The sequence below is a fragment of the Puma concolor genome, chromosome B3 (assembly GCF_028749965.1).
Source record: "Puma concolor isolate L17-30 chromosome B3, mPumCon1.1.hap2, whole genome shotgun sequence".
Taxonomy (NCBI): domain Eukaryota; kingdom Metazoa; phylum Chordata; class Mammalia; order Carnivora; family Felidae; genus Puma; species Puma concolor.
The window spans coordinates 109,048,272-109,075,150 of record NC_141672.1 but is presented as its reverse complement, the minus strand read 5'-3'; the positions used below and the strand labels follow the sequence as shown (position 1 = coordinate 109,075,150).

Here is a 26,879-nt window from a genome sequence, read left to right as displayed (position 1 = left end):
ACCTAGAACGGAGGGCTGATGCTGTCACTCTCAGGCTTGAATCACATAATGGGATTTTGGATTTATTTTCCCCTTTCTTTAGTATATAGATGGGAACACCAATGCTCATAGAAGTGAGGTGACTTGCCCAAGGTCACCTAGTGAAAGAGCTGGCATTAGATTCCCTATGTAGGCCCTTTGCTCTGTCTCCATCATGATCAGATTTATCCTGGGTCCCAAAAGAAATGTCAGGTGACCCCTACCAGGCTCATCCATCAATCCTAGAATCATTATAGGCATGAGAGGGTGCCAGGTTTTAGGATAAGTAAAATGCTCCGTTTACACACTAGGCCACAAACACATGCAACTCATTAACTCCCATCAGGAGTTAATGTAATCCACAGTAATCCAGGATGGGTTAGGTTTCTTGAAGCTGGATACATATTGACCATGAAATGTTAGTAAAGTCTCTTCCCCTTCTCAGGAGTCAGGGTTCTGCCTGGAGTTTACAGTGATGCCTGAGAGTCCCCACACCGAAAGGCAGGGTAATGTAGTTGGGGAAGTTGTGTGCCAAGGCTGAGCTGGCTGTGACTGTGACCTAGAGAAAGGGCAAGGCTAGGAATTGAACCGGGCAGGCTTCCCGGAGGAGGAGGCGGGGCCAGCTGCGTAGAACAAAGGAAGGAGTGGATTTTTTTGCAGGTGGAAAGAGATTGCACGGAGGTTCAGACTAGGCTGGAAACATCCCTCCCCTCACTCCGCCTACCCCAGCCTCTCTCTCTCTCCGGTCCTGGGCCTTGCCTGCAGGGTCCGGGGGAGCTCCAAGTGGCGACAGCGCTGTCTTCCAGGCGGAGCCTTGCTTTGGGCTGTACGGCCGGCCAGAGCTCCCTCCCAGCGGGGGGCTCCCGCAGCCCTTACAAGGAGTTTGGCGGCTCTCCGGGCGGCCCCGCCCGCTAGCCTCCACGGGCCCCTCCTCCCGCCCGGCTGGGCCGGGCCGCGGGAACGCAGCCCTCTCCGCTCTCGACGCCGGGCCCGGCGCGGACATCGACGGGCCCGAGCCCGCGAGTGTGAAAGGAGCCGGCGACTAGCTCTCTAGGGCCCCAACAGGCGGGCACGCGGCTCGGGGCCCTTCGGCAGAGGACTCGTGACCTTCTCAGCAGGGTCGCCATGTCCTCGGTGTTCGGGAAACCCCGCGTGGGCAGCGGGTCACAGATCGCGCCCCTCGAGGTCAACCTGGCCATCCTGGGACGCCGCGGGGCTGGCAAGTCCGGTGAGTTGGGTAGCGGGAGGGAAGATAAGGAGTTAGGGGAAGACCCGAAAGACCGGGAGCAGGTGTGGACGCTGTGGACTTGGTTGCAGGCAGGCTCTCCCACTGGCTTTGGGGCTTCCTGCGCCCAGGTGGGTTGAGTGAGACACCGCGGTTTCTTCTTTGCCTCAGTTTTTCTGTTTCTTGTTTCTCTACTATGTTCTCAGCTCCTCCATCTCTCATCTGTCTTCTGTTCCTTGCCTGTCTTTCCCTTTGTGTCTCGGACACCAGTTGTCTTTCCTCTCTGCTTGTATCTGTGTCTCAAGGTCCTCTGCTGATCTCTCCCTTGCTGTTCACTGCTTTCCATCTCCTCTCCCTGGGGCGAGCAGTCGGCCCTGGTGACTAGCACTGCAAGGACGTGTTAGGGGCTGATCTCTAGCTCAGGCCCCTAGGAGCTTAGTTACAGCCTTGCTATTCTTCAATTTAGTCTGGGGATGAAGGGAGGTGGTAGAGGTCACTGGCTATTGGGATTTTCCAGGGAGGGGCCACCCCAATTCAATGGATTCTGGAACAAAGTGTGCATTCTTATCAAATGTAATTTTCAAGTTAGACCCCTCTCTTGACTTTCTGGAAACCCCTTAGACTACCATCCCAGGTGTCTGGGCCTTGTTCTTGATGAACCTAGATTTTGGGTTGCCACTGAGATCATTTCTGCCAACACCGAACTCTGGCTTAAACACTCCTGGCAGCTCTCACCCAAGTGAAGCCCAGGTGGGTGGGTGTCCCCGTAGGCAGAGACCCAGAAAAAGGTTTCGTTCCTCTGTCCTGCCACTTCACAGTCCCAGGCAGCTAAAGGTGGGAGGGCTGTTTTCCAGTTACAGCCATTAGTGACTGGCCAACAAGGGCTCAGTTAGCTATGTTTCTTTCCCCAGAGTGTTCTTTGAGACTTGCTGGGATCCTACTCTCCACTTTTGAAACCAGCCCCCTGACTCAGAGAGGGGACTCTGAATCATGTTTTCCTACAGAAAAGATTTGCCCTTTTCCCTTTGAAAATCAAATGGTAGTTCTGTCTTTGGTATAGTTTAGCCAGTGACTACATGAATGAAGGAATTTAAATTTTAAAGTATGTGTATTCCCTGGGTATTAGTTTGCAGAATGACACTGTAAGGAATCTTGGGAAAGAATTTTAAGGATTTACTTTAAAATCTCACATTTCTTTTTAAGAGTCCGGCACAATAGTTGGCTGGCCCTGGGATTTTATGTCACTAAATTCTGAACAAAATCAAAGTTCTATTAATGAAGTACACTTGGGGAGAACTTCATTTTAGGTTTTCCATTCTTTGGGACATCCATGATGAGTGTGGAGGCCCTAGTTGGAGCCAAGACTTGAGATATAGAGGACCAAGGGCTAGAATGTGTTTACTTGAGACATGGGTGTTCATACTCACCCTGGGGATCACAGACTGATCAACTCAGCTCTTAGTCTTTGGTGTATAGCCAAAACTGGAATAAAAGCCCCATATTTCAGAATTTTCATGACTTGACCAGGGTGGGGGATGTCTAGGTAACTGGTTGAGTGGGTCCTGGACCCCTCAGTTTGAGTCTTTAAAAACACCTGTTAGGCTTGCCTCTCATGGTTTTCCTTGCCATAAAAAAAAAAAAAAAAAGCCAGGATGCAACTAGGGGAACATGGTTCCTTATATTTCTGGTTTCTTCTGAGCTTCTTGAACCAACTCCCCAGCTTCTAGACCCATTCCCCCAAAGAGCTGAGCTTAGTGTCAGCCAGGAGTCACAGAGGCTAGATAAGTCCTCCCTAAAATGAGAGGGGCAGGGCGCCTGGGTGGCACAGTCGGTTAAGCGTCCGACTTCAGTCAGGTCACGATCTCGCGGTCCGTGGGTTCGAGCCCCGCGTCGGGCTCTGGGCTGATGGCTTGGACCCTGGAGCCTGTTTCTGATTCTGTGTCTCCCTCTCTCTCTGCCCCTCCCCTGTTCATGCTCTGTCTCTCTCTGTCCCAAAAATAAATAAAAAACGTTGAAAAAAAATTTTTTTTTAAATGAGAGGGGCAACCTCTGGGAACCAGCAGCCAAAGACAGCAGGGGATGACTGAGCCAGCTTCTTTCTGTTTCCTGCAGCTCTGACCGTGAAGTTTCTGACCAGGAGGTTTATCAGCGAATATGACCCCAATTTGGGTAAGGAACCACTCCTCCCCATTCTCCTACTGTGTCCCACTTGGATCCCCCCTACCCCTGTCCCCATGCACCCACCTACACTGTGGTGGGCCCACACCTGACCAGGATTGAACATCTGGGGGCAGAGGGGAGGAACCACCCAGGATGACTCAGCCCGTGGGACAAAATGTTTTAGATGCCAGAAATACATCCTTCCACAGCCCACCCCAGACAATTTGGGGGTTGGCTTAATTAGGAAAACTGAGATAGGCTGATTTGTCCTAAATTATGAGGTATGTTGAGACTTAAAAAAAATCGAACATAACAGAACGTCTGCAACCATTAAGTGTTGGTCTTCAAGATGGCCACTCAGTATACTTTTCCAGAAAAGCTGGACAAAGCATTTGAGAAACTATCTAGTGCTACTGGTTGCTGACCCATTTTTGAACCACACAAGAAAACTCATCTTGTTTTATAGCCATATCATGGTATATTGGAAAAAAGGATGCTCTGGTATCAGTCAGAGCTAAGTTTGAACCCTAGCTCTGCCATTTACTGGCTGTACAGCCTTGAAGCAGTCACCTAATCTCTCTGAGCTTCTGTTTCCTCATCTGAAAAGTGGGCATAAAGATGCCTATCTCAGAAAATAACTGTGAGGATTGAAGAAATGACATATGTTAGCCTAGTATTTGACTCACAGTAGGCACAATGCATATTTGTTTTTCCTGCCCTTTTCCTTAACGTTTACATTTATTTTTAAAAAAAATTTTTTTTAACGTTTATTTTTGAGACAGAGAGAGACAGAGCATGAACAGGGGAGGGGCAGAGAGAGAGGGAGACACAGAATCTGAAACAGGCTCCGGGCTCTGAGCCGTCAGCACAGAGCCCGACGCAGGGCTCGAACTCATGGACCGTGAGATCATGACCTGAGCCGAAGTCGGACGCTTAACCGACCAAGCCACCCAGGCGCCCCATTAACGTTTACATTTATAACATTTGTTTTTTGTAAACTGTTCACTGAAAAAAATGGTGTGTCTGGATACTCTTAGCCTTTTGAAAATGGGGGGTTGCAGTCTTGGATTCTTTTTCACTCATTCCACTGATAAGAATGAAATGAAGCATTTGTGGGACCCTGAGGGCTCTCCAGGGAATCCCAGGGCTGTTGGGCACAGGCTGGAAACCGCAGTACAGCAGGGCGTGCAGCAGGGCCCTGAGGGAATGTGCTGTAACACCTGAAGGAAAGAGCCCCTTAGCCCCTTGGTGCCCTCAGTTCACACTGGAATATTGAATCCCAGTGTCAGAGCAGGAAGGGACCTCAGGGCTATTTAGTCTATTGGGTTCTAGAATTTTTTCCCTAAGTAGCAGAATCCCTTCTTCCAAGGTGATCTTAAATAGAACCCCAAGATGTCAAAGAGAAAGCAGAGGGGGTCCCCTGGTTAAGTCAAGAGTACAGGGCAGGCGACTCACTCATAGTCCCTAAGGGATTTGTTTTCTCAAAGCTTGGTTTGACTACCTGCGCTATGACACAGCCCCTCAGTGGAACGGTGGAAGAATTAGGCCCAGGGAGCTGAGGCTTCTGGGCCAAGGTCACACAGCAGGTCTGAGGGGTCTTTTTCTTTTAATGTTTATTTATTTTGGGAGAGAGAGCAAGCAGGGGAGGAGCAGAGAGAGAAGGAGAGAGAGAATCCCAAGCAGGCTCCATGCTGTCAGTGCAAAGCTAGACACAGAGCTTGAACTCACAAACCGTGAGATCATGACCTGAGCTGAAATCAAGAGTTGGAAGCTTAGCCAACTGAGCCACCCAGGCGCCTCCTGAGGGGAGCCTTCTTGATTAGCAGAGGTCAATGCCCATGGGGGTGGGAAACAGGATGTAATTGTGTGCTGGTCAGGGGAGTGTTGAGAGAGGCCAGAACATGGAAGCAGAAGCAGTGGGGGAATTGAAGACAGGGAGGAGGTGGGAAGGAAAGCCATACAAGCAGGGGGTATTTGGGAAGGGAAAATGAGGATTTCCAAGGGCGGTTCCTCAAAACACAGATCCTGCCTAGCTCAGATATTACATGGGGAATACTTAGGCTAAAAAACATTAGCTGTTTATCTGAAATTCAAATTTAATTGGTCATCCTATATTTTATCTGGCATCCAGCCTCCAGTTTCTTCATCCCTGCCCCCAATTCATACCTTTCCTGCCGGGTCTCGCCAGAGCCTACTACAGTGGTGGTTTGGGCTTCCTGATTGAGTAATTTTGGAGTTCTGACCTGATAGTGGAATGTGTGGTCACACTGTCTGGGGGCGGGGGGGGGGCAGGGCAGCCCTCCACAGTGGTCAGTCACCCCAGCCTTAGGTCTCTCTCCCTGGCCTGAGAGCCTGTCAGCTGGAGAGATGACCAGATGCTCCCCTTCAGCCATTCCGGGAGACCAGTCCACTCCTCCTTGGGATTCCGCCCCAGCATCTAAACATTCCAGCCACTATCCCATGACTGCCTGCAGCAACAGTGGACTCTAGGACCAGAGCCTTTCTTTCTGTGGAGAAAGACCAAGGAGACCAAGGAGAGAGTTAGCCATCAGGACATGTAAAACAACTCTTGCTCCTTTTCAGAGGTCTTCCTTGAACCCAAAGTGAGCTTCTCAAGCATGGAAACCTGTGTTATTCATTTCCGTTTCTAGCATGGAGTGCAGTACTGGGCATGACATATGTACTCTTAAACATGAGATTGAATTTTGGTTTTAGGTTTAGCCTTTAAAGAAGAGCTATGACTATTATCCCCATTTTACAGGTAAAGAAACTGAGGCAGAGAGGGCTCAGTGATTTCCCTATGGAGAACCTCAGGTACAAAGGAAGATGAGTATCACTCCAGTGCCTCTTCACTTAGGATGGCCTTATGTTCTAGAGGGCCTGGAACCAGAGGTCTGCATAGCACTAGGCTCTGGTTTCCCCATCTGGAAGATGGGACCAATAGCTTGTACTCTGTCTGCATAAGGGTTGTGGCTGGGAATGGTGCACCTGGGTGGCTCAGTCGGTTAAGCATCTGACTTGGCTCGGGTCATGATCTCATGGTTTGTGGGTTCGAGCTTCGCGTTGGGTTCTGTGCTGACAGTGCAGAGCCTGAAGCCTGTTTCAGATTCTGTGTCTCCCTCTCTCTCTCGGCCCTCCCTCCCTTGTTCATGCCCTGTCTGTGTCTCTCTCTCTCAAAACTAAATAAACATTAAAAAAAAATTTTTTTTAAAGCGTTGTGGCTAGGATTGCTGGTAGGAGCTGAGAGAATCAGTGCCTGTGGAAAGGCTGTGCCTGTGCTGAGCACTCCAGGAAGGGCAGGGGTCCCCAGGAGGGAGTCCTCTCAAGGAGGAGCTGGGAAGCACCTTGCCTGGCTTTCTTGGGGCAGAATGACAGCTTCTCACCTCTCTTGCCCTCATCCTGCTCCAGCAAAGATGCAGGCACGATTTCTGAGGCATCATCCTACATGCACTCTGACCAGAGCTCCCTTTGGCACCTTTATTATTATTACTTTTTAATGTTTTTATTTATTTTTGAAGGAGAGAGAGACAGAGCACGAGCCGGGGAGGAGCAGAGAGAGAGGGAGACATAGAATTTGAGGGGCGCCTGGGTGGCGCAGTCAGTTAAGCGTCCGACTTCAGCCAGGTCACGATCTCGCGGTCCGTGAGTTCAAGCCCCGCGTCGGGCTCTGGGCTGATGGCTCACAGCCTGGAACCTGTTTCGGATTCTGTGTCTCCCTCTCTCTCTGCCCCTCCCCCATTCATGCTTTGTCTCTCTCTGTCCCAAAAATAAATAAACGTTGAAAAAAAAAAAAAAAAACTTAAGAATTTGAAGCAGGCTCCAGGCTCTGAGCTGCCAGCACAGAGCCCGACACGGGGCCCGAACTCACGAGCTGTGAGATCATGACCTGAGCTGAAGTCGGACACTCAACCGACTAAGCCACCCAGGCGCCCCTCCTTTGACACCTTTAAAAAGACTATTACTGGGGCGCCTGGGTGGCTCAGTCGGTTAAGCGGCCGACTTCGACTCAGGTCATGATCTCGCGGTCCGTCAGTTTGAGCCCCGCATCGGGCTCTGTGCTGACAGCTCAGAGCCCAGAGCCTGTTTCAGATTCTGTGTCTCCCTCTCTCTCTGACCCTCCCCCGTTCATGCTCTGTCTCTCTCTGTCTCAAAAATAAACGTTAAAAAAAATTAAAAAACAAAAATAAAAAAAATAAAAGACTATTACTGTAAATGAGGGGAAAATAGTTTGGGAAAAGAAGCTTCTCTCAGCATGAAAGTCCCCAGAATGTTATTTAGAACTAGGAATTATGAAACCCATGTGATTAAGGACCCCAGAATGCTCTGGAGAGCAGGACTTGGTGATGGGAAGATAGGACAATACTGTGACTTGGAAAGGACCCCCTACCTCACCTGCCATGGGGGAGGAAGCCAGATAAGATGGCATCTGAGGCTTCTCCAAGCTCACCCATACATGTTCCTCCTCAGCTGGCCTGGGAGCTTCTGCTCTTCCCCTGTGCTCTGCCCAGAGTTGGACGATCAGCTGGTCCCCTGAGCAGAGGGTGATGGGCGGCCCCATGCCTAGATGGGGAGGCAGCCCAGTCTAGAAGGCCTGAGTTCACATTCCTTCTACTGATGGAGTGCTGTGTGGCAGTGGACAAGGTCCCTCCTCCTCTGGGCTTCATCTCTCTCTAGTGGTGCTAACAGTAACTTTGAAAGGCTTTTATGCTGTGAGGAACCACAGGAGACCAACACTAGGCTAAGATTTTCCCCTAGACTGGGCAGGACTCAGTGACTGTTTGGGGAGGGGGGGTGTGGCACAACTAAAAGGGGTGCATCAGACAACTTTGGCAGGAAAATAAAGAAAAATCTGAACAAGATGTAGGCATCTAGGGGCAGCTCTTCTTGCACTAAATATAGTTAAACATTTGGGGCATATTTTCCATTAGATTTTTTTTTTTTTTTTTTTTGTCTTTGAATAAGAGTAGCTATTTATCCAAGTCCCCAAACAGGCTGGGGATGGGAGCTGTCTGTGATTCCTGCTGGCTGCTAGTGGACCTGGCATGTGTCCAGGCCTGGCTCAACTGCCAGTGGCCCTCAGAGAAAAGTGGTGGTGAATTCAGCCAGGGTTGGGGAGGTGGAGGAAAGCAGAGAGGGCCCCAGTTCTGCCCAGGGGTTCTTCTTGGGGTCACTTGGGGCACCCAGGGAAACACGATGGCCAAGTGGACTCATACACATGGGCCAGTGGCACAGGGGAAGGTTGGAGATAGAAAGAATGTCAGTATGACAATGAGGTCCTCTTTGCATGCCAGGCCATCTGCTGCTTTATCAGGTTTGAGGGTGTGAGATGCAAAAAAAAAAAAAAAAAAAGAAAGAAAAAAAAGTTAAAATTCATGAAATCCAAATAAAGTCAGTAGTTTAGTTCATAGTATGGTACCAATATCAATTTCCTGGTTTTGATCATTTTACTACGGTTATGTAAGGTGTTAACCTTGTGGGGAGCAGAGGGAAGGGCACACAGGAACTCTCTGTACTATTTTGCAATTTCCACACAAGTCTAAAATTATTTCAAAAGAAAAAGAAAAAAAAATATCAGCTAGGAATGTGAACCTGCCCTGTCAGCTTTGGAGCACCACAGTCCCCTGTCCTTTACCAGACATGTATGATGGGCCAGGCCCCATGCCTGGGGGCCCATCCAGTCCTCACACAGCCCTGTGAAATGCAGGAACAAGCATTTAGCACAATGCCTGGCACAGAGTAAAATCTGAAAAATGTTTAGCCAATGTTATCATGTTATCCCCATTTTAAAGTGAGGAAACAGAGCCTCAAAGAACTGCTTCAAAGACTTGGCCAAGTCACATAGCTAAAAGGTAGTTGAAGTTGGGTTTGATTCCACATTTCCAACCTAAAACGTTTGACTATGCTAGAGTCCTCTGCTATTATTTTGATGAGGAATATTTGTAAAACCTTCTTGGGACTTCTGGACACACACACACACACACACACACACACACACACACACACACACAGACACACGTTGTGTGCTTTTCTTTTCCCATCTCTTGTACCACTGAGTGCAGGAGGATTGTCCTTGGGGGGTTCCTGGGGGCCAGGTATTGTGGTCAGAGGGAAGAGAGTGCAGGAGTTTGGGGTTTGGAGGGGATAGGCTGGCAGTGTAGCTCCAGAGGTCTCTGCTGCTAAACAAGACCATGGGCCACACACTTGATCCTGTAGGCTTGGTGGCCAGACCCAGAACACAATCCCAACTCCTATGGCATGTTCTGTGAGTGACCTCTTATGCTCTGACCCCTGACAGGTAGAGCAGCCTCTCCTCGGTGGGAGGTTCTGTGTTCTCCGTTTGGGTGCCAGCCAAGGCCTCCCCAGTTGTCCCAGCTCAGCCAGCTCCGGAATAGATCCCCCAGGGTCTAGCACAGAGAGGTGGGGACTCAGACACAATCACCCACTGAGCAGCCTGCACTGCCTCTGACCTGCCTGACCATCTGTTACAGAGGACACCTACAGCTCCGAAGAGACAGTGGACCACCAGCCTGTCCACCTGAGGGTTATGGATACTGCAGACCCGGTAACAGTACCCCCATTACCCCTGGAGAGCTGAGAGTCCATGCGGCCTCCTGGGAAGTCCTGGTCCCAGAGTGGATGCCTCAGATGGGAATATGTAAACTTTTTAAGCTCTAGTTTGCTGTGTGACCCTGAATGAGGTGCTGACCTCTCCATTCCGGAATCTCTTCGTTTGCCAAGTGAGAAGGGATGGGATGGGGCCTGGGGAGACCTGATGGTTGCTGGCATCAACTCAGAGATCCTCTCTTCTGGGACTTGATGCTCACATACACATGGAGACAGGTGCTTACAAGTGTTTACACAGAGACCCTCTTCGGCCCAGGTCCCCTCAGTACACACATTTTCCCTATGTTCTCACCATCCCCTGCCAGGACTGGATACCAGTTATTCTCAAAAGCCAAGGGACACCATCAACCTGACGCAAAACCAGCAGTGCCCAGGGATAGCCAGGTCTCTGTAGCAGCCATGCCAGAGTCTTGGCTCTGTGCCTCAGAGGCCAAGGTCTCCAAGTCTCTGACTGGGTGGTGGGAGTGAGGCTTACGAGACAATGTCTCCTTTCACACCAAGCCAAATCCACACTCAAGTGCCCCTTTAAAAAGGGCTCTGTTGGGAACAATATACAAAGACCCAGAGAGTGGGGAGGTGGGTGGGCAGCCCAGGTAAAGGCCTTTGCCCCCACCGAGGCTTCCCTCCTTCACCCCAGGATACCCCCAGGAACTGTGAGCGCTACCTGAACTGGGCCCACGCCTTCCTGGTGGTATACAGCATGGACAGCCGCCAGAGTTTTGAGGACAGCAGCAGCTACCTGGAGCTGCTTGCTTTGCACGCCAAGGAGACACAGCGCAGCTCCCCTGCCCTCTTGCTGGGCAACAAGCTGGACATGGCCCAGTACAGGTGAGCACAGACAGTTTGTCCTCCTCTCTGGAGTTCACTTTCCTCATTTGTAAAGGCTGGGTGTCATCATTGGGGATTGTTTGGCTAAATTTGAATAATCCCCTCAAATTTAGGTTAAAGGTAAGTGGTCTTCCAGACAGGCAAGGGCAGGAAGGGAGGAGCTTCTGGCCCACACAGGGGTTGGACCCTGAAAGTTAGAAGAGATGCCACCCCTTCCATCCTCATGGGGCTTTGTGGTCTTTCTCGGCCTCACCCTTCTTGCCTGTCTCTAGGACATTCCATCCTCACTCTCCATAGCTTGTTGATTATTCAGTGCCCAATTCCAGGTCTGAGAAGAAAGGCTGTGATTGGCTCCTGTAATCAGGTTTCTGCTCTGGTCCAACCAGCTCTAGCCTCACCCAAGCATGGCCCCAGGCTCACTCCCAAAGTTGGCTGTGCTGAGGGCAGGTTCTCTTAGACTCAGTTGGACTTGAATCAGAGGTCACAGACTGGGCCAGAGGACAGATTACCAGCAAATACAGCAGCGTTTTGCTTGGCGAGCACAGAGTTTTAAAAGACCTAGAATTGGAATGCTTTGAGGAGGGGCATGCTCTCTCCAGCTGACCACAGGCCTTACCACTCCCCATGGCTTACCTCTACCCTCCCTATACATTTGAGCTGCTTGCCTGGCCCCTGAAAGCATGATGCTTACACTTGATGAGTGACCCCACTGGCCTTCTTCACCACTGACATTTGTCCTATGTGGCCAGCCCACCTTTGAAGTATGGCACCTTCCACCCATTTTCCACCTGTCCCTCCCTGTGCATGGCTAGTACCCTGCTTCCCCAAGCCTCAAAGGCCCATTCTGGTATTAGCAGGGAGGGGACTTAGGTGCAGAACAAATCAGATGGGCAGCGGGACAGGGGGTGCAGTCTCATGAAGAGGGGCCATGGTAGGAGCCTTTACTGGCCATTCAGCCCTCAGACCAAGACAAATTTCATCTCAGGAAATGAAGGAAGTTGTGTGATCTTAAAACCAAAAGGTGATCTTTGAGGAATTATAGAGCTCACAGTGCCTGCCAGAGGGGTCAGAAGACTGAATTGTGGTAAGTTGTCTTCAGTATGAGGAAAAAATTTAGACAACTGTTTTGATCCTGATCTTTGCCAAAGGGATTGTCTAAAAATGGTTTGGTAGCAAATAACAAAGATTATGGGACTCAAGCAGTTTCAATTCCCTAAGAAAAGTCATGACAGTTATCTTCATTTCCTTCTTTGATCAAGTCCTGAGGTTAGTGGGTCAGGATTTGATGAGCAGTAAAACTCCTAGCTGAGCATTGGTGTGTCTCCCATAATTGTCTTGCAGCTAGAAGGTAAAACATAGGTTAGAGCAGTAGTTCCTGAACCACTGATAAAATTGTCACCAGGTTGCAACAAAATAAGAGGATAATATTACATACCTGTGTCACCCATTCACAAAAACATGTATACATGTTCGGGGTGCTGCATATTCTAAAAATTCACGTTTCAAGCCTCCAGAGTGACAAATCTGTAGATTCAAGCCCATCATAAAAGCAAATAATACCAAGTATTCCTTCAAAAAGGTTTCTTAGGAAGCAGTGAGCTTCCAGACAGGACATCAGCCATGGGTGGGGAGTCTAGATGCTCTGCCTCTGGCCCTTTTTGTCCCAGTTACTCTCTGTCTGATACTCCCCTGGGCAACTAGCCCTCTCCCAGTCCCCCTCCCCCTCAGGAACCTCTTCCCACCAATACCCACCTGTCTCATGGGCTCTGCCACTGTCCTTGGGAATGGCGGATGGGGTGATCAGCAGTGCAGGGTGATCACCAAGATCCAGCCAATGGAACCTTGGCCTCAAGACCTCAGGTACCCCCTACCCCTTCCTTCTTCTGGACATCTGACCTACACAAGAGCCAATTGTTTTCCTCACACCTTTAGTCCCATGGCTTTCAGGTCCAAAACTTCCAGGACCTCCCCAGTAAGTATTCGATCCCACCATCACAAAAGAGGAGTATAGGACGAAGCTGACAATGGGTGCTGTTCCCTCTCTCCTTTTCTCCCTCCTTGTAATGAAATGCCACCCTTGCTCTCTCTTGCCCCTCCCCTGGACAGGCAGGCAAAACTCCCCATGGGCCCTGAGAGCTCTGCTGACCACAGGCATCCTGAGTCACCTCACCCACCCTGCCTCTGTGGGTCACACCCTTCAGTCCAAACCACTGCCTTTCTCTAGAGTCAGTCCCACAGACCTGGGCTGAGGGTGGCTCATTTCCTGACCAAGGACCCATGCTGGCATAGATGCAGGGCTGGGAATGACCATCTTCCTCGGTGCACAAACAGGGTCTAACCAGTAAGCTTCTCCCTTGCCTACAGCTTTGTTTCTAAATTCTGGCTTTGGTGAGGTCAGCCATCATTCATTGAGCACTGACTCTGTGCCAGGTACTACACTAGGCACACAATACAAGTGGTTTTTCTTAATTCTTTTAACAACCCTGAGAGGTAGAGGTCACTATCCTGTTGTACAGATGAGATGACTCCAGCTCACCAAGCTGGTGAGTGGGGAGCCGAGTGCAGGCCCAAGCCTGCCCCACTTGGATGCGTGCTCCTGACCCTGCCTTGCCCTGCTTCCCCACCAGGCAGGTCACCAAGGCAGAGGGTGCAGCCTTGGCTGGCAAGTTTGGGTGCCTGTTTTTCGAGGTCTCTGCCTGCCTAGACTTTGAGCATGTGCAACATGTCTTCCACGAGGCCGTGCGGGAGGCACGGCGGGAACTGGAGAAGAATTCCCTGCCCCGGCCCCTCTTCATCTCCGAGGAGAGGGCCCTGCCACACCAGGCTCCGCTCACTGCCCGGCATGGGCTGGCCAGCTGTACCTTCAACACACTTTCCACTGTCAGTCTGAAGGAGATACCTGCCGTGGCCCAGGCCAAGCTGGTCACTGTGAAGGCATCCCGGGCCCAGAGCAAGCGCAAGGCACCTACCCTGACCCTGTTGAAGGGCTTCAAGATCTTCTGAGGGCACCCCTAAGGATCCCAGACTTAGGGGCTGTGCAGGGCTGCAGGATAGGGGCTGACTTCTCACTACTGGCTTTCCCTCTGATGGAACAATAGCCCTCGCCCTCTGGCGGACAGTTGATCCCTCTTCCAGCACCAAGTAATTTCCCTGACACCCAGTTTACTGTGTGAGCTGGAGGGACAGGCAGAATGCTGCTCTTAGTCCCTCCAGGCCTTGGTTTCCATGGTAACCACTGCCGTTCCCCCACCCTGAAGGGAAGTAGCCACAAGACAACACGGAGACCTGGGTCTGGCTGAAGTGGAAGGAAATTGCAGTGTCCGTCATGGTGCCATCACCCCTTCCTGCTCCAGCAACAGCCAGGCCAGATGTGGCCCCTAGTGGACAGCTCTGGATGGATGGTCACCACCAGTAGGCCCTGCGTACAAGGAGGCCAGAGAACGTTCTACAGGAGCAGACTTGAAGTCCTGGCACCACCTAGTGGACGGAAAGGGCAGAGCGGCTACAGGTTTTGGGTGGCCTGAGCCTGGCCCTCCTGTTGTCTTCTGATTTCACAGAAGCCCCAAGCACCAAACCAACCCCACAGTTTATCCAAGTAAAATCTAGTTTAAATAATCCTATGGGACAGCCTGTGAGAAGCAAAATTCCCAGGAAGGGCTGTTTCTGGTACTTTGCCTCTCAATGAGGATAGAAGGTTCGGGGCTCTAGGTTGCCTAGGGTAGTGAGTATCCAGTGTTTTAGTCACCAGGAAGCAGACCCGCCTTGTTTTTCCATCTTTAATTAAGGATTCTCTCCACGGACCCTCAGGACCAGCTTCCTGAAGCTTAATGATCGAAGCTGCAGAAAAAAGTCATTCTCTCTAGTGACCATCACACAGGATCCAGAGAGCCTGTAACTGGCAGTATCAGACATCCGGTGGGCACCGTTAGCCTGTCCCAGGCTCGTAGGCAGAAACACAGTAGAGCAGTTTGTAGTCTGGTCCAGCAAGACCCAGTACCTTTGGCAATGGGTCTGAATGTTCAAAGTCCACTTTTGAAAGATAGAACCTAAAGCATTTTTGGCCACCATAGCTTATACCATAACACTGTGGCTCAGATGTGGGATCAGGACGGCACTCTTGGGATTTCATTGTTAGCACAGGGAGCTCTATAGTTTTCTAACTCTGTTTACCTCAGGGCCCCTAGCCCAAAGGAAATCTCTCGTAGACCCTCAGCAGATAAGCAGGTAAAGGAAATGGTTCTGGTAGGAGGAAGGGGTGGCAAGGGGATTCTGAGCCCAGAATCCTGCTCTTGGCAATTCCAGGAGCTTGGATTAAGAACAACGGCTCTAGAGGTACCTGGGTGGTTCAGTCAGTTAAGCGTCGGCCTTCAGCCCAGGTTATGATCTCGCGGTTTGTGAGTTTGAGCCTCGTGCCAGGCTCTGTGCTGACAGCTTAGAGCCTGAAGCCAGCTTCAGATTCTGTGTCTCTTCTCTCCCTGTCCCTTCCCTGCTTGTGCTCGTGCTCTTGCTCGCTCTCTCTCTCTCTCTCTCAGAAAAAAAAAAAAATTTACATATATAAAAAAAGAAAGAATAACAGCTCTAATCCAGCCTTCAGCCCCATTATGTAGATGGAGAGGTTGAGGTCAGAGAGAGGCTATGAACTCCTCAAAACCACACTAGAAGTCGTAGCCTGGCTTCCTGACCCACAGGCCGGCTATGGATTTTGTGATTTTGCTCCAAGCCCCTTGTGTTGAACCGCCCCCGTTGGAACCAACTGCATTTCCAAATGCCCACTTCAGATGCATTTTAATAAAAAGGGAGGGTTTTTTTTCATAACAATATTTTGATTGCAGTTCATTCACTGAATCTGCTGACAACATGGGGCAGTGCTCTGGACCCGTCTTAGCTCTCAGATTCTTGTGGGTCTGGAAGGAGAACCAATGGCACCTTTCTCCCTTTTAACTCAGTTTCCACCTGGGCCAAATTTTGCTTTTCTGAGAGCAAAGTCTCTCTTAGCATGTTCAGGTTGTTGTCCTCTCTGGCTCCGGCCTCAGCCAAGTCTTGGACTTCCAGAGTTGTTGTTTCCGGTTTGTTTTTCCTCAGTGTCTTTTGATTTCTGGGAGGAGAGAACACGCTGTTGAATCGGGGGTTCCCTGAGCTGGGGGACTGAGGGGCTGGGGCAAGACTAGGTCTCGCAAGTGGACTAGCGAGGTGGAAAATCCAGTGGGCAGTTCTGGGAACTGCTGGGGGAGAAAGCCAAGATAGTGTGATGTTCTTTTGGCAGAGAAACAGTTTATACTCACCAGTGCAACGTCTCCCCAGATCCTCATTGCCACCATGAGCTCAACTATTATTGCTACAGGATCCCCTTCAAGGTGACATGTGGCTCAAAAAGGTCAAAAAGGCACATACCTTAGACATGCATTTAAGTCTCCTGACTCTGGGTTCCGTGTTCTTTTCGCCAACCCACACATTCTCTATCCCAGGACTTCATTCTACTTAGTGCAGGTCCTTGTTACCCCACACCCCATCTCCACCCTCATCCCACCCCATCCTCAGACAAACTACTTTAGGGAAATTCCTAAGTAATCTTCCTGCTTCTAGGTCCTTGCTTTTCCAAACCAGCCCCCATGCACCAGTCATGTTTCTAAAACCGCAGTGTGCACACATCACGCCTTAACTCAAGCATCTTTAGTGGCTCCCGACTGCCCATGTCCTTAACCTGGCATTCAAGACCCAGCCTTCCTTCCAGTAACTCCCCTAAATGTCATCTCCCCGAAGGTGGTTTTACTCAAGGTACCCCTAGACTTCCTGGCCAGAGTAGAGGGACCGAGCTGTGGTAAGAGCTGACTGCCCAGAGAATCTGCTTGGGCCCCAGGAGGAGTAGCTCATTGTCTGCCTTTCCCATGGACGGCCACTTTGCTCCCGAGTTGACCTTGTTGAGGGCAATGCCTCCTGACAGGGTAAGAAAGGCAAGGTCACCTTTTTAGAAGCTATATCCCTTTGGTTCCTCTTATGTCCTGCATCCAGACTAACCTTGCTAAAACATAAGACTTTCATGTCCCTGTTCAAAGCTATTCCCTGGCTCCCCAGTGCCCATGAGCTAGAACCTGAATACCTTGGCATGGCCCCCAGGACCCATACATTCTGGGTCCTGCCCCCTTCTTGTCCTCCCTCTATCCCCATCCCACTTCACATGCCACAGCCACATGGCTGGGCCCTCCTCCTCCAGCATGTCAAGCTTGATATCTGCTGTCCCTCAGTCTGGAAAGCTTCCTTGCCCCACCCCCCCCCCCTATCTCTTTGCCCCGAAGGCCCCAGATCCCACTACTGTGCTCCCACTGTACTCTGTATGTCCCATACTGAGCACCTGTCACTCTGAACTACACTTGTCCCTCTACCAAACTGTAAATTCTATAAGGCAGGGGCTGAATCCCTCTTGCCCGTGACTGTGGCTCCCACTCTCAGAACAGAGCTTGGCACTGAGCAGGTGCTCAGCTCTTACCTGCAGAATGAGTAGTGAATGAGGCCACAGCAATTCATAAGTACTAGTTCTCAGTGTGAACAAAGGGCACTGGGTTTGTTTTTTGTTTTTTACTTTATAGCAGAACTATGAAGAAAATTCATGCATAATATAAAAGCATAGAAGGAAGAGCACAGAAGCTAGGCCAACACTTCCTTAGATCCTCAATTACCTTATTCTGTACAATGGAAATAAATAACTTGTGCCTGCCCTACCTTACAGAGGTGTCTTGAGGGTCAAATGAGAGAATGTGAAGATACTTTTCAAATTGTAAAACATGGTACAGATATGAGGGAAGGGTTCTCATTATTTTTGTTTGAAAGTTACTGATAGTGATGACTGGTGGGTATATAGTAATTGTTGAAAGAAAAATGGAAGGGAGGGAGGGAGGAAGATGTGTGAACCAAGCATTTATTGAATCATTTCTAGAACCCAACACTGCCAGTCTCTTGGGGAAACAAAATTGAGTCAGATGTGGTCTGTGTCCTCAAGGAGCTCTCAAAAGTCAGCCCTGGAAGTTTATCATCCAGGGAATTTAGCAAAATGCCAATGACCACCCCAGACCCTTTGTATCAGAATCTCTTACTCACTTGTGAGAGTGGCAGAGCTGGGATTTGAACCCAGACCTATGTGACTCCAGAACCAGAGATCCTGACCTCTGCTTGCTGGCCAGGGACAGGGGGTAGTTTTTCAACAGCTTTGTGTTGTCAAAGGACCCCAAAGGCTGCATTTTGCTTTCCCAAAGGGTGGCTAGCCAAGCCCCTATGTGACCCCTCCCTAGATTTCCCCACCTCCCCAGAGACCACCCCTAGGCCAGCTCCTCACCTGTTTGCCTGGATGCTCTTTCTCAGGAGGACGATGCTTATCACAATCACCACACCCACCAGGGCAAAGATGGAATAATTCCAAGGAGATGCTGGGGAAGGACACACAGAATGGAGCCTTGAGGAGAGGCTGGGTGCCCCTCAGGCCCACCAACAGTTGGGGCTTGGGCTCAGCCTCAGCTCACAGCACTAATCATTCTCTGCTGTAGGCCGGGTGTTGTAGAGAGACCCCTGCCCTGCAGGAACTCAGTTGTGGGGGAGAGAGACTGGGAGGCATGATTTCTGCTCTACAGAAGCCCTAATCTAAAGAGGGACAGCACGGCAGTTGGATAATCGTGTGGAAAGCGGGGTGTGGGTGGACATAAACTTCACACTCTTCAGAGTTGTGCCAGAGGCCAGCCCTGTGCAGTGCGAGGAAAGGAAGGAAGGAAAGGAGGCTGGGGGTGAGAAGGAAGGGATGGCTGTAAAACTGTTCCACAACTGCCGAAAGAGAACACCTGAAGTGGCTAATCTGAATTTGGATAATAAGATCTGTCCACACAGTGCCAAAGTGAGGCAGAGTCCAGCCTCAAAGCTATTGCATTAGCTGTTCCCCTGCCAGGAATGTTCTTCCCACACATAATCTGCGTGGCTAATCATTTCATCTCCTATAAGCCTTTATGCAAACAAGAGCATCTTAGTGAGGCCTTCCTTGACCATAGTACCTACACTTCTATTCCCTTTCTGTGCTTAGTTTTTCTCCTTATTACTCATCACCAACATACTATGCATTTTACTTGTGTGTCTGGTTTCTTTTCTCTTTCATTAGAATGTATGCTCCATGAGGGCATGGACATTTGTGCTTTATTCGCTGCTGTAACCTCAGTGCTGAGAACAGTGCTTGCTGCACAGAAGGAACTTAATAAATACTTGTCAACGATTGAATAAATGAGTGAATGAATGACCACACCCCAAGGAGAGGAGGGTGCGGGTAGGCCAGACCCCTTGGGGAATTAAGACCCCTCAGCCTCGGTCCCCACCTTGGAGGACATGTGCAGCCTGAAGGATGAGGCTGTGTCAGGGGGCTTCAGCCAGATTCCACTCTGTGTTGAGGACAGACCCCCACCCCCGACCAGTCCCCCACCACTTACCATCTTCTACTCGAAAAAACCAAAGCATTTCTTCCAGCAGTTCCTGAGGCACCACGGTGCCAGCTGGAGCTTGGATGACCCCGTCATTGTGGTCCATGCCCCTGTTCACGGTTGGGATACGTTTCTGACAATGAAATCCTTAGGCCCAAGGATTTTGTTCCCAAGCTGCCCACCTGGCCTCCTAGGTTCTGGCCCTTGAGCAAAGCCCTGAAGACCCCTGGAAACAAAGCAGAGAGCATGGATGGATACCCCACCCCAGTTTGACCTCCCTTACTACCCTAACCCAGCTCTCCTCTGGCGCAGAGTTACTGGACCAAGACTGCCTCAGGGCAGGTAGGGTCTGGAGAGGCAGAAACCATTGAAGTGGGTGACACTCAAATATTTATTGAGACTCATCATGTGTGGAGAGGAGCACTGACCTGGGAGTAAGGAGGATTGAGTCGCTGGCAGGTTGTAAGGGACATTTTTCATTTTTGCCTGCCCAGCATCCCCATCCAGCTTCTGCTGCCCAACGCACTAGGTCACCCGGGTTTCTTAGCAAATTGTCCCACCTCTCACCATTGATGCCATGTAATAGCCTATCACAGGCTCCTGTCTCCCCACAAAGCCTGGGCCTATCAGCCTCTCTTCTGGAGACCTGAGACACAGAGCTGAGAATAGGAAAAAGTGCCAGAGAAAGGTAGTCGCCAGCTCCTGCTACTGAAAGCTGGGCTCTCCTCTTTCTCCATCACCATTCCTAGGCCAGATTGGTCAGTCCTCAGCAAACCTCTGATAACTTTTTTTTTCTTTCTCTTTTTTCTTTTTCTTTTTCTTTTTTGGACATGTTGTCAGAATTGTTTTTCTGCCATTTGCAACAGAAAAAACTGAACTCATGCTCCCTGGATAAACCCCTTCCTTAATTTGAGCCTGTTTCCATTCCCACAAAACAAAACAGGTTAAGCTAATTGTGTTTACCAAACCTCAGTCAGTCTCAAAACAGTCACACATCGTGCTTGACATATTCTTGTACTACCTGTGCTATTACTACTTCTTACAAAAATTCCCACTCTCCAGATTAAAATAAGAAATAGGTGCAATTAACTTTGTTTAATCCAACATATTTTGTTTAATCCAACATATCCCCAAAAGTACCATTTCAATGTAATCAATATAAAAATGGTTGAGATATTTTGCATTTTTTTGTACCAGGTCTTTGAAATTGGGTGTAAATTTTACACTTATTGCATGTCTCAGTTCTGACTAGACACATGAGGCTTCTGTATGATACATCCCAGGTCTGTGCCCAGGCTGGGGCCCGGCTGTGGCAGCTGATTCTCCCAGCTGTTCTGGGCTCCTGACAGGAGGCCTCAGGCCATGGGAAGTGAGCCTTGATCTAAGACCAAGGGGCTGGCCCCTCATCTGGCTCTGCCTCTGGTTAATTTGTCTAGGCAAATCCCTGGGTCCTCTGAAGAACAAAAAAGGAAATACTAAAAATAGAGGTAGAAATCAATGAAATCAAGGCAGGGGGGAATTGACAAGATGAACAAAACCAAAAACCTGTTTTTTAAAAATATATTTATAAATAAATCTCTGGCAAGATTGATCCAGAAAAAGAGAAAAGATACAAATAGAACCAAAGTTAGGCCAGAGATTTAAATATATAAAAATGTGTTTTGAACCTGGGGCACCTGGCATCCAACTCTTGATTTTGGCTCAGGTCATGATCTCATGGTTCATGAGTTCAAGCCCTGTGTGGGGGTCTGTGCTGACAGTGCAGAGCCTGCTTGGGATTCTCTCTCTCCCTCTCTCTCTCCCCCTCCCCTGTTCTCTCACTCTCTCTCAAATAATTTTTTTAAATGTATTTTGAACTATATACTAAGAAACTTGACAAACCAGAAATGGATGAATTTCTAGAAAAATAGAAAATGTCAAAACTAGACAAGATACTTGAAACTCTCAGAAAAATAAAGTCCAGGTTTAGATGGCTTTAATTGTGAGTTCTAATAAACTCTCAATAAGCAGATAATTCTTACTTTAAATAAGTTGTCCCCCAAAATGAACAGCACCAATTGGATTGTTCTTTTAACACTGGTTTCAAAACTACATGAAGACCATGCAAAAAGAAAAGATGATAGGCCCACTCACTTATGAAAGTAGATGAAAAAATCCAAAATAAAGTACTAATTGCTCAAATTCAACAATGTATTAAGAAAATCATTACCAAGGAAGCTTAATACCAGGAATGGAAGGACAGTTTGACATTAGAAGCTTGTATGATATAACTTTTATGTGGATTCTAAAAAAAAGACTTAGGGGCACCTGGGTGAATCAGTCAGTTAAGTGCCTGACTCTTGGTTTTGGCTCAGGTCATGATCTCATGGTTTGTGAGATCGAGCACCGGGTTGGGCTCCATGCGAGGCATGGAGCCTGCCTGGGATTCTCTCTCTCCCTCTCTCTCTCTCTCTTTGCCCCATCTTGCTCATGTTCTCTCTCTCTCTCTCAAAATAAAGAACTTAAAAAAATGAATAAAAATAAAAATAAAAAATAAAAAAAATTTAAAAAGTCAAACTTGTAAAAAATGGAGGGAAATGGTAGTTGCCAGGAAATGTTGGGGGGGAGATAAGCTTTATATTATTTAAGGGTACAAACTTGCAACTAGTAGTACATAAGCCATAGTGATCTAATGCATAAAATAGACAATAATATTATGCTATAATTATGTAATGTGATAAATACAATTACAAAGACATATTACAATATATAAATGTATCAAACTAATGTACACATGAAATTTACACAATATTATATGTAATATAGATTCAATTAAATACATGAATACATAAATAAAGTGTAAAATTTGATAGGAAAGATGTAAAACTCATAATTCTCAGATGACAAGATCATCTACTTAGAAAGACACACAATTAGAACTAATAGAAGCATTTACTAAAGTTGCTATATACAAGTTCAATAGCATTTCTCACAATATGAGTGAAATTGGAAAATTCAATAAAAATGAGATGCCACTCATAATAGCATCAAAGCCATAAAGCATCTAGATAAACTTTTCCAGGCATAGAAAAGACCTCTATGAAGAAAATTAAAACTGTAGGACAAAAAAAAAAGTTGGTCTGAATAAATGGAGAGACATTTATGATTTTGGAAAGGATAAATATATTATGAACATGTCAATTATCCCCAAGTTAATCTATTAATCCAATACAATTTCAATCAAAATTCTAGTTGGACTTTTTGAGGATCTTGATAAACTTATTCTAACATTTATATGGAAAAAGTAAACGTATAAAAGTAGCTAAGTCAATCTTAAAAAAAAAAAAGAGGAGAGACTGACCCCACTAGAGGTTGAGACATAGTGATAAAAAATGTGGTTTTGGGGTACCTGGGTGGCTCAGTCACATGAATGTCTGACTCTTGATTTTGGCTAAGGTCATGATCCAAGGGTTGTGGGATGGAACCCGCATCAGGCCCCGAGCTAAGCCTGGAGCCTGCTTAAGATTCTCTTTCTCTCTCTCCCTCTGTCCCTCTCCCCCACTCACGTGCTCTCTCAATCTCTCTCTAAACAAATTTTTAAAATATGGTTTTGACACAAGACCAAATCACTATACCAACGGATCAGAACAGAGATTTCATAGAGACCTATGTACACGTGGGAACTGGACACACTAACCAGTAGGTAAAGGAGGAATTGTTCAGTGGATGATGTCAGGGAGACTAGCTACTGATGAAGAAAAGGAAGACGAGGTGCACATCTAACAAACAGCAAACTGAAGTAGACTCCAAAATTAAAGACCTAATTGGAAGAGGAAAAAATATAAGTTAATAGAAGCAAGGTAGGACTTCTTAAAAGCTCAAATCTTCAATAACAAAAAACTGATGGATTTGATTATATCAAAAATAAGATTATCCGTTCAATGAAGAATACCCTCAATAAAGTAACAAGCACATTTCCAGTTGGGATAAGATATTGATGACGCTTAAAATCAAGAAAAGACTGATATCTAGAGTATACAAAGAATTCTTGCAAATTAACAAGAAAAAGATAGGAACCGTAATAAAAGATAAAGGATATAAACAGGCAACTTACAAAATCAGAAACCCAAAGGCTAGCAAGCATATGAAAAAGTGATCAATCTTTTGGTAATCAAAAGAATGAAAATTAAAACAAAAATGAAATAGCACTTGACATCTATCTGATGGACATAGTTTATTTTTGGGACAGAGAGAGACAGAGCATGAACGGGGGAGGGGCAGAGAGAGAGGGAGACACAGAATCGGAAACAGGCTCCAGGCTCTGAGCCATCAGCCCAGAGCCTGACGCGGGGCTCGAACTCACGGACCGCGAGATCGTGACCTGGCTGAAGTCGGACGCTTAACCGACTGCGCCACCCAGGCGCCCCCCTGATGGACATAGTTTAAATGGTAGATAATGCTGTGTGTTGGTAGAGCTCTGGGACTATAGCCTTAGGCACTAACAGAGGGCATGTAGACAGGCCGCCATCTAGAGCAAATCAGCCAAAGTGTACACGACTCACAACACAGCAGTTCTGCTCCTGAGTATGTATATATCCCAAAGAAATTATCCCCAACAGATAGGGGGCATGCCATACCACTTATGAAAATTCAAAATATATGCACACAAAACTACACGTTTTACAAAACACATTTTTAAAAAAAGATACACATTACACATATTAGGATAGTTATCTCTGGGGGAAGAGGAAAAAGGGGGCAGGAATGGAAATAAAAGTAAAGAAGTAAAACAGAAGAGTTTTGAACAGACCCACGGTGAAAACGTCATGGGGCTAACCAAAAACAAACACAAAAAGAGAACAGAGGGTCTCGGAGGCAATCTCAAGCACCCCTCTTCTGATACGGCTTTCTGCAATAGCTTTGGATGCTCAGTCAGGAACATCCAAAGATAGCTGGATGGCAAACAGCCAACTAGAAAAACAAAGTACTAGTAAAAGGATTGACATCAGAGTTTTTTTCCAACTCTAAATGCTCTGCGAGAAATAAAGAAGCATCTACATATTTTGAGGAGAAATATTTTGACACAAATATAATACTAAGCAAGTTTGGGGCACCTGGGTGTCTCAGTAGGTTAAGCGTCCGACTTCAGCTCAGGTCATGATCTCACAGTTCATGGGTTCGAGCCCCACGTCGGGCTCAGTGCTGGCAGCTCAGAGCCTGGAGCCTGCTTTGCATTCTGCCCCTCCCCTGCTCATTCTCTGTCTCTATCTCTCAAAAATAAATAAACTTATAAAAATTTTTTTAAAATACTGAGCTAAGTTTTTCATATATGAATGATCATTTGCATGTCAAGATAGAGATGGAAGTCAAGGAGAAAGAAAGTGTTTTGTTTTATTTTATTTTATTTTATTTTATTTTATTTTATTTTATTTTATTTTATTATTTTATTTATTTTATTTTATTTTATTTTATTTTATTTTATTTATTTTATTTTATTTTATTATTTTATTTTATTTTATTTTTTTATTTTATTTTATTTTATTTTATTTTTTTATTTTATTTTATTTTATTTTATTTTTTTAAAAAATTTTAAGTAGGCTCCATGCCCAACGTGGAGTCCAATGTGGGGCTTGAACTCATGACCCTAAGATCAAAACCTGAGATGACAGTGAGCCACCCAGGCGCCCCCAAGAAAGATCTTTTTTAGACTTTCCTGGACTTGGAAGCTTACTACCTACTTACTCATTACTTACTGAACATCTGTTGAATAAGGAAAAGACAAAGTTACAGGAATGGCTAATGTATCATTTGCTGTTCCAGCTCCAGCTATCTGTCCAGAGCACTTGCTAAGAAGGGTTGTGATTTTCTGTCCAGTCTCAGATGCAGGAGGGTCTGGATTAACTAGCAACATTGGCCATAGGCTCCTGTCACATATGCAGACCCCCCCAGACCCACAGAGAAAAGAGCGTGAAGGTCAAGATAGCCAACACTGACTTTCTGGGGAAGTGGATGGGGCCTGGATATGTGGGGTGTTCACTTTGAACATTTCTGTACTGTATACGTTTCTCATGAGTACACACTACCTTCATGCAAACAATACATGTAATTATATATTTTTTAATGTATGTATTTTGTATGTATATTTTAAGTATATATTTAGCATACTTGTATTTTTTTAGTGTTTGTATATATTCTATCTTTTGAGACAACAGCTCCAATTTTGGATGTTTAATTAATGGAACTAATAAGATGTCAGTTCTTCCCAGCTTGATCTATGGATTCAGTGCAATATCAATCCAAGATCCCAGCAAGTTATTTTATGGATATGGACAAACTGATTGTAAAGTTTATATGGAGAGGAAGACCCAGAGTTAGTCAACATAACACTGAAGGAGAAGAGAAACATCAGAGGACTAATGCTACCTGACTTCAAGACTTACTATAAAGCCACAGTGGACAAGACAGTGGTGTACAAATCTGCATGTGGGCTGATGTCCACAGTGGAATGTGTGCTTTAAATATGTATAATATTGTTATAATAAACATACGCCAACAAACAAACAATGACAACATGAATACAAGCCTAGAACTGAGAGCCAGCCCTCCCTGCTTGTGTTAGAGGCCACAGGAACAAAGGACACGTTTCCTTCAGAGCGCTTATCCAGTTTCCTTCTAGAATGGGCATCGTATTAATATACCTGCTTTAAAAAAATTATTAACTAGGGACACCTGGGTGGCTCAGTCACTTAAGCGTCCGACTTCAGCTTAGGTCATGATCCCACAGCTCATGGGTCTGAGCCCCACATCGGGCTCTGTGCTGACGGCTCGGAGCCTGGAGCCTGCTTCGGATTCTGTGTCTCCCTCTTTCTCTGCCCCTCCCCCACTCATGCTTTGTCTCTGTCTCTCTCAAAAATAAATAAACATTAAAAAAAATTTTTTTTTAATTATTAACTAAACTTCATGATTTATTTGGCTTTTATTTTTCTGTGAATGTCTTTTTTCCTATTCCAGGGTCCCATCCAGGATATCCCATTGCATTTAGTTATGTCTCCTTAGGCCCCTCTGGGAGATTCCTGTGTTTTACACAGGGCTTAACCATCTGCCATGGGACCATGATTCCTGCCAAAGAGCCCAAGTCACCCATCCCCATGGGAGGTTGATGACACTCACCTGGGATCTGACTTCTGGGCCTGCCTTGATCTGCTGCTGGGAGCAGCGTTGGTTTCTATGTCCTCCCGTTACCGGAGCACTGGATGGTCTCTGCGCCTGAGCACCCGTCACAGCCGTCACCTGGGGGAACAGTGCTGTAGAGCCTGTGGCAGTGGGGCCCAGCTGGTAGCTCTGCCCTTAGCACACACCCAGGCCTGGAACCTCCTCTGTCACTCCAGGGTGAATGACCTCTTGAATGAATGGCCTTAGATGACAAACAGGCTCCGCCTGGATTTCACGATCTGCAAGAGCCAGCAGCTCCATACTTTCCTTCCTATATGTTGATCTGAAGTAAAGAGAAAACATGTGGACTGTCTTGCCAGCCCAGGCAATGGGCTGGGGAAGACCCTCAGTCTGGGGGTTCCATTACTGCAGGGGGATATGTGGTA

The 26,879-nt window shown here is 47.4% G+C and overlaps 2 protein-coding genes across 4 annotated transcripts; one reads left to right on the top strand and one right to left on the bottom strand.

The window, feature by feature from the left end:
• Positions 1–425: 425 nt before the first annotated feature.
• Positions 426–22,612, top strand: RASL12 (RAS like family 12). 2 transcript variants are annotated; one of them, XM_025919743.2, is made up of 5 exons: positions 426–1,246; positions 3,356–3,412; positions 9,892–9,965; positions 10,665–10,855; positions 13,483–22,612. In XM_025919743.2, the coding sequence occupies exons 1-5, from the start codon at positions 1,144–1,146 to the stop codon at positions 13,856–13,858; spliced, it is 801 nt and encodes a 266-aa protein (XP_025775528.1). In that variant the 5' UTR covers positions 426–1,143; the 3' UTR covers positions 13,859–22,612. The 2 variants fall into 2 exon arrangements, with proteins under 2 accessions (XP_025775528.1, XP_086567082.1); XM_086710956.1 differs by lacking the exons at positions 426–1,246; positions 3,356–3,412; positions 9,892–9,965 and adding an exon at positions 9,972–10,243.
• Positions 15,622–26,879, bottom strand: SLC51B (SLC51 subunit beta). Of its 2 annotated transcripts, XM_086710958.1 has the most exons (4): positions 26,452–26,879; positions 19,312–19,412; positions 18,183–18,273; positions 15,622–15,950 (listed from the first exon to the last, which is right to left on the bottom strand). In XM_086710958.1, the coding sequence occupies exons 2-4, from the start codon at positions 19,406–19,408 to the stop codon at positions 15,737–15,739; spliced, it is 402 nt and encodes a 133-aa protein (XP_086567084.1). In that variant the 5' UTR covers positions 19,409–19,412; positions 26,452–26,879; the 3' UTR covers positions 15,622–15,736. The 2 variants fall into 2 exon arrangements, with proteins under 2 accessions (XP_086567084.1, XP_086567083.1); XM_086710957.1 differs by lacking the exon at positions 26,452–26,879 and having other exon boundaries at positions 19,312–19,444.